Here is a 19,663-nt window from a genome sequence, read left to right as displayed (position 1 = left end):
TTGCAAGACCTCAGATAGTGACACGTTCTTACACCACAAGGCACGTAATATCTTCCTCTCTCTCTTTTTATAATGTTACCTGCTGTTAATGCTGTTAATGTTAGTGTCTAGATCCATGAGTTCATTGGGGTTAGTTCACTGAAAGATGTTGAGAATATAATAGTTTTTTTTTAAATTAATTGAGACTTTATAAAGAGGCGGTTCCCTCATCTGCTGTTTTCTTAACCATTGATACTGTTCATACAAGATAGAGTAAATGCTTGATTCTTTATTAGGTTTTAAAATAAAGAAGTGATCCCCTACTACTCTCTAGAAATAACCGATTCGATTTCTTTTTTTTTAGTTAAACATTTAAAGAATATTGTAAATTTACATGTGGTTGTAAGAAATAATACAGATATCCCATACACTCTTCCCCTGGATTCCTCCAGTGCCAGCATCTTACATAACCATAGAACAGTTTCACAAGCAGGAAGTTGACAATTGACACAACCCACTTACCTTCATCTGGTTTTACTAGTTTTATATGTACTCATTGGTATGTGTGTATTTAGTTCTATATCATTTTATCACAAATGTAGATTTGTATAATCACCAGGTTTTTTTTTTTAATGTCATGAACCTATGGATTTAAACATTCTTAAACATTCTTTGTTTTCTTCTTTAGGAACTCAATATATCTGTTTGTAGGATTCATTCTCAGAGTTTATCACTTCTTTTGAATCGTTTCTATCTTTTTTTTTTAATTTAAATTTTTTTCTTCCTTTACATCTTCTTTGTCTCTTAGGTATTCTTGTGTTCATTTCTGAAAAGGCCTTTTCTTTTGATTTAGTTATTTCTTGATTTATCTATTCATCTGAGTTTGCTGATCCTGTTTTATTTTATTCTCTCATGAGTCATTTTCTTAATGCCCTTGACCTCAATTTGACATGTCGTTTTGAGCATCACGTACCCTTTAGAAGGAGGCGTGGTCCAGGGTAGCTTCTGTCGCTTGAAGAACTCTCATCTTCAGTTGTGCTCACATGGGCCTCAAAAATATGACCTCCTGTTCCTCAGAATTTCCTACATCTCTTCCCTTGCACTCCTCCTCTTCCTTTTCTCTCTTGCCCCTTGTTTCCTAGAGTTTGGTTTTATTCTCTCAGCTTTCTCCTTGGTGAGCGACTCTGTTCTGGAAAGGAACCTTAGCAGGTCAGTGTCAAGAATTCTCCGGGCAAGACTGTTCAGTGGCCTTTGTACTTTCTCTCCACGGGTCCCTAACATGCACTTACACCACAGTGGGCAGAATCCATTTCCGTTTTCATAATTCTCTGCTTTCCAGTGATGCCCACTGGCTGCTTTGGGATTTTCCTCGTCACAGCTCTGGTGACTTGTTGCTTTCTTCTGTTTTCTCCTGTCCAGCCGTAACAACCGTGCAGGCTGCGTGGCTGTTGGCAGTCTTCCTTTGCCTGTTTGTATTCTGGTTTGGTAAAGGTACCTGGTCACATAGATTGGCTGTGCATGCTGTGCTTAGGATTTTGGTGTTTCACCTACTGGTTATCTAATTGCTGTGCCTGGTTCTACGCGTCGACTTGGAGAGATTCAGAATCTGTGCTGATGCCGCTGTCCTCTTGGGTTTGTTTGTTTTTTAAATGTGTAATGTTTAGAGGCAAAGCATCCATCTAGCTCTCAGGGTTTTCTTGTAGAGATAAATGGTAAATTTGACGATGAGAAACAGAGTATATTTGTGTGTAGAAATTTACCTACTTGTGATTATTACTTGGATGTTTCATTTAAAACAGTGTCTTAAAAACTATAGATATCAAATCCTAGAAGGGATTAAGGCTAGGTTTTGTTGTTGTTTCTGTTTTTTACTCTAGATAACTTAAAATACCTTAAAAGGATGGTTTTTAAAATATATACTTTCTGAAGAGTATGTTTCATTTTTATGCTTGTGTCATTAATGTATCTCCTAAATCTTGGACAGAGGAATAGCAGTGAGATGGGAAAAAACAATTCCTCTTGGTGGGAACCTGAGAAATAATGATCATCTGTTTGTTTGTGGTTTAATACTTTCAAAATTGTTAACAGTTTCAGGAAACAAATTGCTGAGTAAGTGTCCTTGAAAAAGGAGGATGAGAAGCTATTTTGAGACTGTCTTTTCTTTTTTTTTTTTGAGACTGTCTTTTCAACTGAAAGCCAATTTCATTAAGGATTCAGAATTATGAAGACTGCTTTTCCTTTTTCTTCTTTTTTCAAATTAAAAAAAAAATGTCCCTTCTGCTTAAAGGAGATCTTTTGGTAAATATTTTTTAAATTAATTGTGTTCAAATATATTTTGCTTCATTACTGAAAGATGGAAATGGCAACCCACTCCAGTATCCTTGCCTGGAAAATTTCATGGACAGAGGAGCCTGGTGGCTGCAATCCATGGGGTCGCAAAGAGTTGGGCACGACTGAGCGACTAACACACTGACAGATAATTGAACTAAGTAAAAATTTCCAGTTGGCAGTTATTTCCTCCCAGTACACTGTAGGGTTTAACTCACTGTCTTCTCATTTTTGTCATTGCTATTAAAACATCAGCCATCAGGAACTTCTATGGCTGTTCTGAGGTCATCGAGTTCGGCCCACTTTTAAAACAATCTCCTGTCTTTGCTGTTCTGCAGTTTCACTGTGATATGCCTAGGTGTTGGTTTCAGTTTTTTCAGTTTTTCTGCTTCAGTTTCATTGAGTTTCCTGATTCTGAGGACAAGTGTTTTTAAATCATATCTGGATTATTCTTAACCATGATCTTTTTGAATATTGTCTTTTTTTCCATTCTTTCCTCTGCGACTCCAGTTAGATGCTGGTTAGACTTTGTCACTCAGTCTTCCACGTCTCTTAACTTCACTTTTGAGTAAATGTATGTATGTGTGTATATTTATACTATATATACTTAATGTAGTTATTTTTAAATATATATATTTTATACTGTATACATTAGAATGTATATTTCATTCTAATTTCTGTTAGCTTTTGGCTCTATCTTTGGTGTTATTTTTTTAGTCTTCAAATATATTTTGCTTCATTACTGAAAGATAATTTAAGTATCTTTAAGTATAAAATTAAAGTTTAATTTTTAAGTATGAAATTAAAGTTGCTCTAAGAATTAGAATATACACACCTAACTCCTCACAGTCTACTACAGAGTTAACATTTTAAGACTTAACTGTAGAAGCCTTATTACCATGTAGGTTCCTTTACCTGACTCCCTATATTATAGCTGTTATATATAGTAAGTACATCTTCATAAATGGGAAAGAAACCCCTAAATTTTGCTTGTAACACTCATACATATTTTTTATAATTTAAAGGAGAAAATAATCTATTCTATTTACCCAAACTATTTTTGTTGTTCTTCCTTTATTCCTAAAGTTCCATATTTCCCTGCAGCTGAAAAAACTTCCTTTAGCATTTCTTTTAGAGCAAGTCTTACAGTGATGAATTCTCTTCCTTTTTGTTCATCTGCAATGTGTTTATTTTACCTTTATTCTTGAAGGATGTTTTCACTGGATACAAAGTCCTGGGTTGACACTTCTTTGCTTTCGTGGCTTTAAAATATTGTCTCACTCTTTTCTGTTCATGTGTTTCTAATAATAGACATTTGAGCCACTAATCTCTCATATGTATTGTGGCATTTGTTTTACTGACTTCTTTCAAGGTATTTCAAAAATCTTTTACCTTTAGCAGTTTGATTATAATGCTTTTGGACATTGTTTTCTTAGAGATTATCCTGTTTGGGGTTTGTTGGGATTCTTGTGTCTGTAAATTTATGTCTTTAACCATATTTTGTGGAGTGTCCAGCCGTTATTCCAAATATTTTTTCAGCAACAATTTCTCCTCTCATTTTGGGATACCAACTTTAGTGTTAGACTTTTTATTATTGAAGAGGTTCCTTAGACTTTGTTCATTAAAAAAAATTTTTTTTCCTCTGTTTTTAGATAGTATAATAGTGATACAATCTAGTATTCTAGTGATATGTCTTCAAGCTTCCTGTTTTCTCTGTCATTTTCATTCTGCTCTTGAGTCTACCCAGTGAATTTCAGATACTGTATTTTGCAATTCTAAAGTTTCCTTTTAAAAAAATAGCTCCTGTTTCTCTGCTGAGAAGGAATGCCTAGCTTTTTATTCATTTCAAGAGCATTCACCTTTACGTCATAGCTGATAATTATAACAGCTGTTTTGTTCTTTGTCCAATAATTCCAACATCTGGGTCATCTTGGGGTTTGCACCTGTTCTTTTCCCTTCACTTTGGGTCTCTGGATCCTGTTATAATACTCTGGAGGATGTTGACTTTTTTTTTTTTTTTTTTGAGGCAGTTAACCTAGTAACCTGGGTAAGTACAAGTCAGCAGTTTTGCCTTGTCTACTGGTAGTAGTGATTTTGTAGCTCTGTTTGTTCATCCTTTTCATGCTAGCATAGCGTCTTAATTATTTTTTCTTCATCCTAACTAGAATTTTACTTTTTTAAAAATTATAGTTATTTACAATCTTGTGTTAATTTCTGCTGTAAAGTGATTCAGATATGTGTATACAATATTTTTTAAAATATCCTTTTTCAGTATGGTTTATCTCATTTTACTTGTTTACTCAATTTCTTATAGGGATATTAATGCCTACCTAGTTGTTGTCATCAGTCGCTAAGTCATGTCTGACTCTTTGTGAGCCCATGGACTGCAGCATGCCGGGCTTCCCTGTCCTTCACTAAACTCATGTCCATTGAGCCTACCTTGTAGAGTATTGTAAAGATCAAATGAAGTAATGTTCATAGAACCACCTAGTAGTACAATGTCTGGCACATAAAGAGCCTTTTAGTAAATGTTGCTCTGATTTCTTCAGATGGACTGTCTCTTTGCCTGGCCTAGTTGAAAATTTAGTTAGATTTCCTTTGCTTTACTTTGGCCCATTCCTAAGAATTGGCATTTCCATATATAGCATTGCACCAAATTACAGTGATATTTTCAAAGGATTTGCTGTCATGGGATAAATCTTCTTGGATTATCTTAGAGTCCTTGGCTAGAGGAATATACAAGTGATACATCTTTTTCAGTAGGAAAGTGAGATAAAATATACGTAACATAAAATTTACCATTTAAACTATTTTTAAATGGATAATTCATTAAAGTTATGTACATTCCCAATGTTGTACAATGCACTTAAAGGGCTTGTTTGCCATCCCAAACAGAAACTCTGTACCATTAAACAATAATTTCCTATTTCCCCTCTCCTAGCCCCTAATAAACCTGGATTCTACTTTGTGTCTGCATCAATTAGTCTGTTCTAAGTGCCTCATAGAAGGAATCTTACAATATTTGTCCTTTTATGACTGGCTTATTTCACTTAGCATAACATGTTCAAGATTCATTCATGTTGTACCACGTATCAGAATTTCAATCCTGGATAAACAACAAAGGCCCACTGTATAGCACAGGGAACTATATTCAGTATTCTGGGATAAACCATAATGGAAAAGAGTATTTTTAAAAAATGTATTTATATGTACAACTGAATCACTTTGTTGTACAGCAGAAATTAATACATTGTAAATCAATGAAAAAAGAATTCTATTCCCTTTTTAAAACTGACTAATATTCCACTGTTTCCGTATACCATATTTTATTTTATCTGTCAGTTGACATTTGGTTTGTTTTCAGCTTTTGGCTATTATGAATAATGCTGCCATGAACGTAGGTGTACAAGTGTCTGACTTTGTGCTTTCAGTTCTTTTGGGTGTATATAGTGACATTTATTTAAATTCATGCCTCCTTGATTGTCTGCCATCCATCAGTGGGGTCTGTTTTTCGACTTATAGAAGAAATGAGCTTAGCGCCCTCTGTTTGAAGATTTCCTTTTTGGATTTAAATGTAGCCTGTTTGTTTAGCAAGCCATCAGAAATGTCCTGCTGTCTCCTAGGTACCATACTCTTCCTGGGAATACTAGGATGAAAGATATCTTCCCTGTCTTTTAACTGCTCAAAGTCTAAGGAATGCAGTAACATCGAATTCAAACCAATATTAGGTGTTTTTTTTTTTTTTTTCTGAGTTATAACTTTTTAAAAACAAGAATGAAAACACATATATCATCTGTTTAAAATTTATCAAAAAAAGTAAGAGTATATGAGGTCCATCCCATCCTGAAGTGGAAGTACCTCAGCAGTGCTGTGATGAAGAGAAGTGGTGAGGAATGGGGAGAGATGCCTGCAAAGTTTAATTTGTTAGGTTGATCAGGGAATGTCTGTGTGAGGAAAAGGCATTTTAGGGAAGCCTTTCAGGTGAGGAAGAACTCATCCTGGGATCAACTAGGACAAAGCTCTGGTGGAGTGCTTACCATGTACTTTGATTATCCATATTCATGGTCAGGTTTCAGCTAAACTTACTCTGGGCAGTCCATTTGAAATGCCCGTCTGTTGTCTAACATTCCAGATTGAGATGCTTCCATTTATTTGTTCTTACGGCTTCTTATGCCTTCCTTTCACATTATTTATCTCACTCATCATTATTTGTGTAGGTGTTTGTTGAATGCCCTTTTCTTTACCTGAACCGTCTTGTAATGGTGGGTGAAGCTGTTTTCCTATTATTCACCATCCCCCGAGCATAATACCTGTCACTTAATAAGGACTTAATAAATATTTGCCAAAAAATGAAAGAATGCCATTTGAGTATCCTCTACAGGAGCATTGAGAGCTGTGGGGCTCAGACCTGGTATGACCTGTCTCATGTTGGAAAGGCAGCTTTTTCTTGGCAGGAGAATGCTGATTCGATCAACAGGGTGAAGGTGAGTTCACAGAAACTGAGTTTTTCAGGAAGTGCGATCCAGGGTTGGCTGATTGGATAAGAAGAGAATATGGTCAGACAACTGTGTTCTATGTCTGGTTTTGAAAAGGCTGGTTGTCTGCCTGTCCTGGGAGTCAGTATGTGGTGTAGACTCAGGAAGCAATCGATAACCCTGGAAGGTGAGAATCCAATAAAGTAGGATAACAGGGCACAGTATTTTATTCCAACCAGCTCTAAAACAAGGCCCCTGATCAGAATGAGAGTTAGTGAGGCATGGTGGGCTCCCAAAGGCTCAGATTTCAAATATCTGTTTAAGAGGTTCTTAAGTGTCTTTTCAAGTCATGGGTCTTTGGAGGTCTGACTTGGATTAGGAAATAAAGATGATTCCCTCATTTCCTACCTCCCAGGTGTTGGCATTTGTGTTGTAAACCTCTGCAGTGAGACAAAGACTGTCAGGTAGGGAGTTCTGCCCAGGGGATATGCAGCTTTAGGAAACACTTATGCAAAAAAAGAGGATTTAGAATGGATGAAACTTTCAAAATCATCTGGTGAAAAACTTTCCTCTTATAGATGAGGCACCGTCGCCCAGGAGGGGAAATAGCTTGTCTCAGTTCTTGGAAATGTTTAAGGGGGGCACCTAAGAGTACCTATGTGTGTGTTCAGTTGTGTGTGACTCTTTGCAACTTCCCAGACTTAGGCCATTAGGCTCCTCTGTCCATGGAATTTTGCAGGCAAGAATACTGGAGTGGGTTGCCATTTCCTGTTCCAGGGGATCTTCCTGATGCAGGGATTGAACCCACATCCCCTGTGTCTCCTGCATTGGCAGGTGGGTCCTTTACCACTAGCACCACCTGAGGACCAGCCTAGTACCTTTCCTGTCAGAGACTCTTTTGCAAAACCCCTAAGACAAGGGCTGATTCCCCCTCTCTATAAAAGTATGTCCTGTTGAAACACTAAATTTGTTATCGGTATTTATCCAGAAGAGGGTCACCTGTGGTGGGGAGGGGTTTGGAAACCATGGAAGCCTCAGGAACAGATTAACTTATTTGTTAAATAAATGTTTATCCCATATATACTATGTACCAGGCAGTGTTCCAAGTACTGTGGATGTAAGTCTTCACTCTCCTGGGAGTTATAGCTCCAGGGAGAAACACACTCTACACAAGTGAGCTTTTAACTGACTATGCTAATGGCCTGTGAATAAAATAAAACAGAGCAATGGGGGAGAGAGTGGTTGCATATTGTACGATTAGGCTTCTTGGGCTCTTTATGTGTGTGGTGTGGGATGGCCTTTCTAAGGAAGTGACACCTGAGCTGAAACCTACCTGGTGAGCAGGACCCAGCATGACCAGTAATGAGGGAGTGATGAACAGGGGAAAGTGGGATAGGAGCTAGACTTAGGTTGGAGAAGTAGCAGCAGGTGGATGACCTAGACTTTGTGAGCCTCAGAGAAGTTTGGGTTTCTTCTTTAGTACAGCTGGAAGCCACTGGATCTAGTTAACATTTTTAAAAATTTTATTTTGGCTGTGCTGGGTGTTTGTTGCAGCACATGGGCTTTCTGTAGTTGCCCTGCTGCATGTAGGATCTTCGTTCCCCGATCAGGGATCAAACCCGTGTCCCCTGCAGTGGAAGGTGGATTATTAACCACCAGACCACTGAGGAAGTCCCCTCTAGTTAACACTTTAAAGAGAGCACTTTTGGCCTCTGCGTGTGTTTTGTTGTAGGCCAGGTGTGACATGATGTGGCTGTGCAGCAGGCTGGCAGGAGGAGAGATGCTGAGAAGGGTCTGGTGTTGGACATCTGAGAGCAGAGGGGGCACAGGGGAGTGAAGAATCAAGTAGGACTCCTGGGTACTGGCCTGAGCAACTAGGGAAGCTGTGATTCCCTTCACTTGAGATCGTAGAGCCGGGGGAAGGGTGAATACGCGATTGAACCTAGAGAAGACTAAGAGGTGAAAGAATTATGATTATTCTACACATGTCTGCAAGGTGATCCGAAGGGAATTTAACTTGTTCCACGTGATCCTTGGAGCCTGATCAGTGCCAGCAGATGGAAGGGCTCTAGGAGGCATTTCTCTTGCACTGTTGATGAAGAGCTCTGTTTGTTAGAATGATCTGAGCTTGAGTGTGTTAGATACGTTCTCTTACTAGGCTGATTTTGCTGATTGAGAAAACCAAACTCAGAAAGGTTTAGTACCGTGCCCACTGTCACAGAGCTAATAAGTAGTCAGTAGTTAGGATTGGAACCTACCAAGCCCTTGGCTTGAAGACCATCTCCCGTTACTCAGAACTTAACCATGACTGTTATGTAAGCAGTTCAAAGATTTTGAGAAGTTCTGCAATTAAAAAAACTAGTTTAACTGGATTACCCGAGTGCTTTCCTGGTAGATGGACTGCTTTGATTGTGGAACTTCCTTCCACCCGCCGCCTGCCTCCCCGCCCCCTTCTCCCCGCCATAGCTATTAACATCTTGTGGAAGACCCTGGAAACAGCTTTTGGAAAAGCCTGGGTAGTAGAACAGACTTATAAATTGAATATCTGCGGCTGTGGGTTCTTTCCCTAGCTCTACCACTACCTGCCACATTTCAGGGCTTATTTTTCCATCCTTAAAATTAGGGAATTTAAACAGTTGGCCTCCCTATCCTCTCACCTTTAAAACCTGGCGGCATTGTAAGCCTGCCTGTGTTAAGCATGCGGCCAGGCTGGGAGAGCTTCTTAAGGTGCCTTTTCTGTTTTCTGTCTCCTGTTTGATCTTTTTTCTCAGAAGCCTCAGAACTTGTAAGCCACGAAAACAAAGTACAGAACCAATCAAATGTCATTCAGATGTTGTGTAATTTCCCTGTTTTAGACATTGAGAAAGGCTCGTAGGTAAGCCAGTAGCAATTTAAGGAGCTTAAATGAAGCCTTTTAAAGCTTTACTCTTTTTGTAAAGAGTTGTAATAAAAGCTTCTTTGCCTAAAGAAATAAAAACTTACTTAAAAAAAAAAATTATTTCTCTTGTTTTCAGAATTCTTTTTTTAAAAAAGCCTCAGTTCCCAGACCTAGAGAGTTAAATAAGTCAGACAGAGAAAGACAAATACTCTATGTCATCACTTATATGTAGAATCTAAAAAATAGAACAAACAGATACATATAACAAAACAGAAACAAACTCACCTATGTAGAGAACAATCTAGTGATTACTAGTGGAGAGAGAAAAGGGAGGAGAGGCGAGATAGGGATAGGGGATTAAAAGATACAAACTCCTGGAAACTAAATAGATAAGGAACAAGGATATGTCGTATAGCACAGTGAAATATAGCCATTGTTCTGTAGTAATCTTAAGTGGAGTATATATTATACACCTGAAATGAATACAATATTGTAAATAAACTATACTTCAATAAACAATTTTTAATAAAAAGCCCCCAAATCTACTTTCCCCATATTTCTTCAGGTCTCAATGGAGAATGAGTCAACTACCTCACTTTTAAAGGGTTCTTGGATGCTAACGATCCTTTTGCATTTTTTATACATTGTCTTTAACAAGTGACACTCTAGGATTTCTGCTCCTCTCTTAAGGACACGTAATAAATGTTTAGAGTGTATAAACTGGTTTTTCAGGAAGGCAGTGAATTCTATAATGAGGAATTTCACTAAGAACTGGAGCAAAAATGTTGAACATTTTCAGATCGGCCTTAAGTGTCATAAATATTTGTACTCTGTGAAAAAGCATGCATTTTTCTCTCTCACATATTCTATTAAGTAGTCAAGGTACCTGATTTAGGATTTAATTTGAAATAAGCTGTCAGATCTGACTCCCTATCTATTTTCATGATGAATTTGTTTTTACTCTTTATTCAAGCCTACTTCTCAATTCTCTACATTTGTATTGGGTGCTGAAGAAGGAGATTTTACTCATTGTGTGCTTCCTATTCCACTTGACTCCTTCAGTTGCATTTGATTCTCATCCAGTTTTATTTATACTTCATGAATTTGAACAGATCTGCGATTTCTTATTGTTCGCTGGTGCCAGTTGAAAAATTCTCCCAGGCTGTTTTTATAGGTGTAACTGTCATGTTTATACTACGTTTCAAAAAACATCCATCTTTTTAATTTGCTTGTCTAAATGCATTGAATTTTTAAGAGATCAGTTGTAAAGTTGTGAACTTGACATTTTTGCACTTGAATGTGCATGTTAACAGAGTGCTTTGTCTTTTTCCTGTGCCGACTTTCTTCTGGGCTGTGTGTATATAAGAAGCATAATTTACCACTTCTGGCAAAAATAAAGGCACCTTCGCTGTCTTCCCCCTTTTCTTTTCTTTAAGCTGTTACTACAAGTCTGGCTATGTCCCTAGGGAGAGGTGGGAAAAGATGTCTTTGCCCTCTGAAGTCCATGTCTCAAGGGGATGTCAGTACTCACACGGATCCTATTTACATTGTAATTGGTTGCTGGCTGTCTGGTACAGCTGTTTCAACTTAAACCCAAGACAGTTGCTATGGAGATGGTTTGACTAGAAATAGGTCAAGTAAAGTCCTTTTCTCCCTGGATGTAAGGGAGTGCTGTAACTCAACTAGAAGTGTCTCAGTTGAACAGAAAATACATAGATGGGCAACCACATCCACCGCCCCCTATAGTTTCTCTTTTTAGGATGAGGCTTATCACAGATGCCAAACCACTCATGTTGTTGCTGTGACTCTGGAAAGAACGCATATGAAGACTCTTTCTGTTAAAAGGAATCATAGATGTTACAATTTGCAGTGTAACCTTGTTTAACTGGCTTATGTATGACTCTGAAAAGTTGCTTATTTCATAAATTACTAAACATAGTAGAACAGCATTTATTTTGAAGACATGACCAGAAGTTTAAGAACAAGTCTTAAAATATGAAGTTAACAGTGATATTTGAAAGAAGTTAACAGTTATATTTGAAAGAAGTTATCTGGTGACATCGGATGGGATTTGTTGTATGTTTGTCTAGAAAAGATGGCTTTCCCAGTACAACTTGGCTAAGAAGAATGATGTTCTGCCCGTAAGCTAAGTCCTCTGTTGTGGGTGACTCTGATTGCATATCTTTCCTTCTTCATATGTCTGGTGCGGAAGTGGTTCCTGACTGTGTCTGACCATTGTGATGTAGAGTTACAGTCTTTCTCATAGGCGCAGGTGTCATATGGTCCTTTCATAGGCCCCCAAGCTTTGTCTAGTTTGGGTCTTCATGAATGTGGAGACAATTTTTTTATTTGTTTTATCTCTTTTAAAAATTTATTTGTTTTTTAATTGGAGGATAATTGCTTTACAATTATTACAATATTGTGTTGGTTTCTGTCGTACATCAACATGACTCAGCCATACATACATATGGCCCCTCCCTCTTGAAACTCCCTCCCACCTCCCACTCCATCCCACCCCTCTAGGTTGTCTCAGAGCACTGGGTTTGAGCTCCCTGAGTCGTGCAGCAAATTCCCACTGGCTGTCTGTTTTACATATGGTAATCTATATGTTTCACTGCCACTCTCTCTGCTCGTCCCACTCTCTCTTTTCCCCTACTGTGTCTACAGTCTCTTCTCTATGTCTGCGTCTCTATTGCTGCCCTGTAAATAGGTTCATAAGGACCATCCTTTAGATTCCATATATATGTGTTAATATACCGTTTGTTTTTCTCTTTCTGACTTACTTCACTCTGTATAACAGGCTCTAGGTTCATCCACCTCATTAGAAGTGACTCAAAATATGTTTTATGGCTGAGTCGTAATTTAGTTCTCACAGTTGGGTGGGGAGCAGGATGCTATTGGCATTTAGCGGGGAGAGGTCTGGGATGCTGCAGGGCATCCTATAGCGTACGGAACAGCCCCCTCCATCAAGGAATTGTGTGGCCCAAAAAGTCAGTAGTGCGGAGATGGTCTGTATTGGATGGGTTATTAAGAAATGTAAAAGCTTTCAGGAAAGAATGACAGTAAGAGAACTGGAAAGTAGATATGTAAAATGAGAAAGTGTGTGTATATAATAGGAAAGAAATTGAGTAGGAACTATAGCACTGATGTGTGTACCTGGACCCACCAATTTGAGTTTTACAGATATTTTTGGAAGAAGATAAAGTGAGTAGTTGACCATGTAAGATAAGTATTAATATGTACAATGAATAATTGAGAAACTCTCAATATACCAACTGTCTTAAGTCATACTCTCAGGATTCTGGGAGTTGAAGATTTCCTTTAGGAATGAGGTTCCTAAAAAGGGAACCTGGCAGACAGTAGGCGCTCAATAAATATGTGTGACCAGAGTGAGGGGAAGCAGAGAGGAAAAGGGAATGGATTCAGAGGCCACAGGGGCAGTTGCCCTGGGAAGACCCCACACAAGCCAACTCCGTGGAATTTTCCCATTGAAGAAGGTTGGGAACCTTGGAGGACTTCTGCCATTAAGGCTTGTGTTTGGTTGTCTTAACTAACGCTGTGCATGTGTATACCCTGGGATCCAGCCATTCTACTCCACAGCGTGCACTCAGCAGGAATGCTTCTGCATATTTCCTGAGTCATGAGCTACGAAGAATGTTCCCAGAAGTAGCACCATTCACAGTAGCTCCAACTGGAAACTGCCCAAATGCCCATCAGCAGTAGAAGAGATAAGTTAATCCATTTAAAAAGTTACTAATAATGGAATATTTCAAAACATAACACGGTATAAGAAAAATAGGCATTCTAGTTTCCACCACCCAGATTTAACAAAGGCTAACATTTGCCATCAGTTCAGTTCAGTCGCTCAGTCATGTCTGACTCTTTGCGACCCCATGAATCGCAGCACACCAGGCCTCCCTGTCCATCACCAACTCCCGGAGTTCACTCAGACTCACATCCATTGAGTCAGTGATACCATCCAGCCATCTCATCCTCTGTCGTCCTCTTCTCCTCCTGCCGCCAATCCCTCCCAGCATCAAAGTCTTTTCCAGTGAGTCAACTCTTCGCATGAGGTGGCCAAAGTACTGGAGTTTCAGCTTTAGCATCATTCCTTCCAAAGAAATCCCAGGGCTGATCTCCTTCAGAATGGACTGGTTGGATCTCCTTGCAGTCCAAGGGACTCTCAAGAGTCTTCTCCAACACCACAGTTCAAAAGGATCAATTCTTCGGTGCTCAGCCTTCTTCACAGTCCAACTCTCACATCCATACATGACTACTGGAAAAACCATAGCCTTGACTAGACAGACCTTAGTCGGCAAAGTAATGTCTCTGCTTTTGAATATACTATCTAGGTTGGTCATAACTTTTCTTCCAAGGAGTAAGCGTCTTTTAATCTCATGGCTGCAGTCACCATCTGCAGTGATTTTGAAGCCCCCCAAAATAAAGTCTGACACTGTTTCCACTGTTTCTCCATCTATTTCCCATGGAGTCATATTTGCCTTTAAAATTTTTTTTTTTTTACTTTGAGAAATAGAACCTTCTGGTGACCTTAGTGTTGGGAATGGGGTAGAATTGGGTGAGTGATCTGAAGATCTTGAAATGTGAAGAGTGGGATGACCTGGGCTTTCTCTGCACGTCTTCCCTTGACGTGGAATGAATTACCTGTCAGTGGCACTTAAATGGGCTTCCCTGGTGGCAAATATCAAGCCGTGTAGTCAGCAGGAACACCCCCCCCCAACCCCTCGCCCTGATTAAAGATTCCACAGTGCCACAGAAGAAAGAGGAAGAAGCCCTGCCTTTTACCTCTCCTGCTCTCTGAAAGAGAAAACACTCTGCAGTAGTGTCCTCAAAGGACATAATGCCTCTTTCATTGAGATGTAAAAGAATTTGGCTTTTCCCATCAAATTGTGGTTGGAATACCGTGAATGTTTTGATGGTGCTGATTTGAGAAAAAGAACAAGAACAGAGTTTGGTGTTCTCAGTGATTGCTGTAGTTGTTGGCCGGGAACACATCCCCCATCTCTTCTACTCAGCCTGGCTCGTCAGGATGCAGAGGACTGAGAGCAGCATTGTCTTGGGGATAACTTGAGTCCGTTCCGGTTTACAGCAGAAGAATCATTTGCAAACTTCTCTTCTTTACTTAGTATTAGCATCACTGATGACGGTAATTTTTTTTGGTAACTCTCCTTGATTGTCATGAGGTCCATGGTTGACTGCTTCCCTTTACTGAGCGCTTGCTAAGTGCTCGGCATAGTCCTAAGCCCTGGATGTATGTTTGGTTTCCTTGTAATAATCTCTGAGATAGGCACTGTTCCTGTCTTCATCTTACAGTTGAGAAAACAGATGTAGGGAGGTTCAGTAGGGAGGTTGCCAAGGGTTACCCTCTGCATGGCAGAGTCATAATTCAAATCTCATTTTGACTGACTCCAAAATCAAGTTTTTAACCAATCTCTAAACAATTCCAGGTGGTGCAATGGTAAAGAGTCTGCCTGCCCATGCAGGAGATGCAAGAGATGTGGGTTTGATCCCTGGGTTGGGAGGAGGAAATAGCAACCCACACCAGTATTCTTGCCTGGAAAATTCCATGGACAGAGGGGCCTGGCGGGCTACAGTCCATGGGATTGCAAAGGGTCAGACACAACAGAGGAAGCACAAATGAACGAAAATGAACAAAACAAGGGCCACTTGATATTGGTATATGGGTTGACAGAGGTGTAAAGTAGGAGGTAAGCTCCTGGGAACAGGATGTGGGCTGAGCATTTCCCAGTCCTTTTAGATTCCCCCTGCTCTGAGTCTGAGGTGGGGGACTGGGAAGCTGCTCTCATTTCACAGATGAGGACTTTGGGGCCAGACAAGCAATGAATTTGCCCAGAGCCACACAGCTCATGTTGGGCTGGATGTTAACCAGGGTCTTCTGTGAACACACTGCAGCTCTGTATTCAGTGCTTCAGCTTGGTCTCCCACCACCTTGGTTGACCTTCAGCCTGGCACCAAGTTGTAAGATTAATGCTGTTTCCTCATCTTTTACATCAGAGTGGTACCAGCTGACCCAGTTGTTAGAGATTATAGAGGATTAGCTAGCAGTGTGTCCTTTTAAGATTCTTGGAAAGATACACCATTTATGTACATATTTATTTAATCACTGTGGTGCTTTATGATGCGAGATAATACCTTTTTAAAAAAACTTTTTATGTTGTATTGGGGTATAGCCGATTAACAATGCTGTAGTATTTTAAAGTGAATAGCGAAGGGACTCAACCTTACATATACATGTGTGCATTCTCCCCCAAAGCCCCTGCCCATCTAACCTGCCACATAACACTGTGCCTTTTTGTTTGTTTTGGGTGCATGTGTGGCTTGCTGGATCTTAGTTCCCCAACTGGGGATTGAACCTGGAGCACAGCAGTGAAACGAGTCCTCACTACTGGGCCACCAGGGAATTCACGAGATAATGCTTTTTATTTTTAAGATTTAGTTACATATAAATATTTTTGATATTCTGAAAAAAATGATTTGGTAATTCCATGGAAGTTGAAGACCTTAAGTGAGATTGGTTTTTTTTTTTTCTTCATGGACTGAGTCAGTGTTTTTTTAGAGCTAACCTCAGCTTGTCCTGTGTTGCTCTGAGGTTGCAGCTGCTCCGTGGTGGTTACCTGTGAAAGGTGCTAACTGGAGACACCCAGAAGGGCCCGACTCTACTGTCCTACACAGGTGAGACTGGTGGGTCTTAGCCTAGATGATATTTTCATTTCAAAATTAGTTCCTATGATGTTGAAGAGAAACTCAATGTCCATTGTCTATAAAAGAGTATGACGAACTCTAATCAGTTGGAAGGGAAATAGGATGGCTAGAAAGAATCAATGTACAGACCCAAACATTGTGCCTAGGTCATGCAACACTCTGTTAAAGATTTTTTTTTTTTTTTGATGTGGACCATTTTTAAAGTCTTTATTGAATTTGTTACAATATTGCTTCTGTTTTATGTTGTGGTCTTTTGGCTGCCAGGCATGTGGATCTTAGCTCCCTGACCAGGGATTGAACCCACACTTCCTGTATTGGAAGGAGAAGTCTTAACCACTGGACCACCCGGGAAGTCTCTGGAAGGCTCATAATAAGTGGCCTCTTGCCATCCTCATTTGGCCCTTTAGAGGGTTCTCTCCTGTCATTCTTTCCCCATTTGACAGACCTATTACAAATCTCATGACATGTAACCTTTACAGATTGTTTGTTCTTCCTCATGAGTAGGCTATTATGAGGACGGAGACTGCCTCACAGAGAAGTGGTGGTGTCTTGCCAATTGGCAACTGTAACAGGAAGGCCTTGGGTCCAGGACTCGTGTTCTCTGCAGTCCTGGACTGACATACTTTGAAGCCACCATCTGACTGAAAAACCACAGAGCTGCAAGTCGGTCACCAAGTCTCCAGGGTGGCAAAGAAATAATTATCTCAAGCAAAAATAGAGTAGCACTTTAAGCCCTGGAGGTGGAGAAAGGTTTGGGTCAGGACTCAGCGTCTCAACAGCCCAAGAAAACTGTTCTCCTAACCCAGTTTTTCAGATGGGATTCTCGAGTCTGTTTTCCTGCTTACTGCCCTCAGTGAGGGAGCCAGAAGTACATGAAGTTCAGCTCTAGGGATACAGCTCCTTGATCAATATCATTCTTTCAAACTCTTGAGTTGGTAGGCCCTCGGGTAGAAGTAGACTTTGAGGTAGAAAGTTGTAGGATTCTCAGATACCTCAGGTTGATGACCTCTTGCTGCTGCTGCTGCTGCTAAGTCGCTTCAGTCGTGTTCGACTCTGTGCGACCCCACAGACGGCAGCCCATCAGGCTCCCTCATCCCTGGGATTCTCCAGGCAAGAACACTGGAGTGGGTTGCTGTTTCCTTCTCCAGTGCATGAAAGTGAATAGTGAAAGTGAAGTCGCTCAGTCGTGTCCAACTCTGTGCGACCCCATGGACTGCAGCCTACCAGGCTCCTCCCTCCATGGGATTTTCGCTTCTTTCTGAACTATCATAGTAGAAGAAAAAGCTGAGGACAGAAGGAAGACCCAGAATGAAATGTGTTTTATCCACTGAGTCCTTTTGAGAAAAGTGCATGTCTTAAAACATCAATGCTGAAAACAGTGACTGGCATGTAAAGATACTCAATAGACGCTTTGGAAAGAATAAGTGAAAGTCATGGTGTAATTATGATAGGGAATTCAAAGATGTTTAAGAGGGACTTCCCTGGTGGTGCAGTGGTTAAGAATCTGCCTGCCAGTGCAGGGGATGTGGATTTGATCCCTGATCCCGGAACTAGGATCCCACATACCACAGGGCAACTAGGGTCTCATGCCACATCTGCTGAAGCCCGTGCACCCTAGAGACCATGCTTCACAACAAGAGAAGCTACCACAATGATAAGCCCATGCACCACCACAACTAGAGAAAGCAAAAGAGTTCTTGCATGGCATCAAAGACCAGGGCCACACACACACACACAAAAAAAAAAGTTTAAGAAATGGGCCAGGAATGTAGAGACCACTGGAGAAAGAATGAGCAGGAATTAAAGTTATTGGTGCTGAATAAATATGTTTATCCCCTTACTCTCAAACTTTCCCCTAATCTTCCCTGCCCCGCTATACTGTTAGAAAAAATAGAGGCTTACTTGGAATATGCTGGAGTGAGGCAAATTGAGCAGACTCATCTACAGCAGAAAGACAAGAGTTTAAAGCCAAGTATCACAGATTGGATTCTTCGGAAACAGATGCTGAGACAGAGCTTGGTGTGCAGACTATTTATTAGGGATCCACACCTGTGGGAGGGACGGGGAGGAAGCAGGATTGGGCAGAGGGAGAAGCCAAGACTGCAAGGCAGGTCCAGGAAGTCCCAGCCAGTCCCTCGGGGGTGGGATGGGCGTGGGGCTCTGGGGTATAAATGACCCATAGGATCGAGCTATGGGTGAACCCACATGGCTGTTCCTTTATGCTCCTGCTGTGGTTGGTCATTGGTGACTGTGAGGTGGTTCTTTGCAACTCTCCTGAAGGAGCTGAGTGCTGGAAGCTTCTGCTCATACCGTGTCCAGCAGCTGCAAAATCGTTCTTTCCTCACAGAAGAAAGCATTGGTTGGTGCAGCTGGCGGTGCATCTCCATACCCTTCTGCACCAAGTGAGATTCTCTGGGGGTTCAGGCCTGCCAGCAAACTGGAGTAATGTTTCGAGTCTTGTGCCAGGAGGGATCATAACCTATTTGGGAGCCTGGGATGTCAGAAACCCCTGGTGGAGGCTGACACAAGTGCAGTGGGGCAGGGTGGGGGGTGTTGACCTGGACACCAGGCCCACCTCCCGGTCAGGGATTGAGGTGAAGGCGAAGATGGGCGGTTGGCTGGAGCCGGTCCCTGTTTCCAGTTCTGGTTCCGCCCTCCTCACTCTGCGCTCTCCGTTCCCCAGGCCGGACCACCCGGTTCTCCACGTCTCCTGGAATGACGCCGTCGCCTACTGCACGTGGGCGGGAAAGCGTTTGCCCACGGAGGCCGAGTGGGAGTACAGCTGTCGAGGAGGCCTGCAAAATAGGTACTTGAAGGGTGTCCCCTTGCTTAATAGTATGTGGATCCTCTTTCTAAATCCACAGGAACTTACTCTGGACAGCTGATAACCACAACCACCAGGGCAGCTCTTTCCTACTGGGCTTTCCTCACGTTGGTGAAGTTCCTTAGGAAACACCCAGGTAGAGGCAGGCACATGGCTGGTGGGGTGGGCGCTGGCCACACAGCCCCATCCCCGTGCCACGTGGTCCTCTTTCGAGCCCCTCTGGCAGGCTGCCTTCTCTTTTAGGGGTTTCTTATTTTAGGCATCTCCTCTGTTTCCAGAGCCATGAGACAGAAAACTCACGATTGGGCCTCAGCTACTAAAAAGGCTCCTTAAAATAGTGAAGGCTTTATTAAAAAGTGCAGTGTGATGGTGCCTCTTTATGCTTCCGTGTAAGTCCAGAATGATGGCTGCTCTCCCAGCCTCCTATAAGCCCCTCTT

At 41.0% G+C, this 19,663-nt stretch overlaps 1 protein-coding gene across 1 annotated transcript in view; it reads left to right on the top strand.

Moving 5' to 3' along the window:
* Positions 1-19,663, top strand: part of SUMF1 (sulfatase modifying factor 1) — a 101,573-nt gene that overhangs the window by 25,428 nt on the left and 56,482 nt on the right. The window contains exons 4-5 of the mRNA XM_040245979.1: positions 16,289-16,371; positions 19,085-19,207. Of these exons, the coding sequence (XP_040101913.1) occupies positions 16,289-16,371; positions 19,085-19,207 (206 nt within the window). The remainder of the gene's footprint in view (positions 1-16,288; positions 16,372-19,084; positions 19,208-19,663) is intronic.

The sequence above is a fragment of the Oryx dammah genome, unplaced genomic scaffold (genome assembly GCF_014754425.2).
Source record: "Oryx dammah isolate SB20612 unplaced genomic scaffold, SCBI_Odam_1.1 HiC_scaffold_9, whole genome shotgun sequence".
Lineage (NCBI taxonomy): Eukaryota > Metazoa > Chordata > Mammalia > Artiodactyla > Bovidae > Oryx > Oryx dammah.
This window is presented reverse-complemented; position numbering and strand designations above follow the sequence as displayed.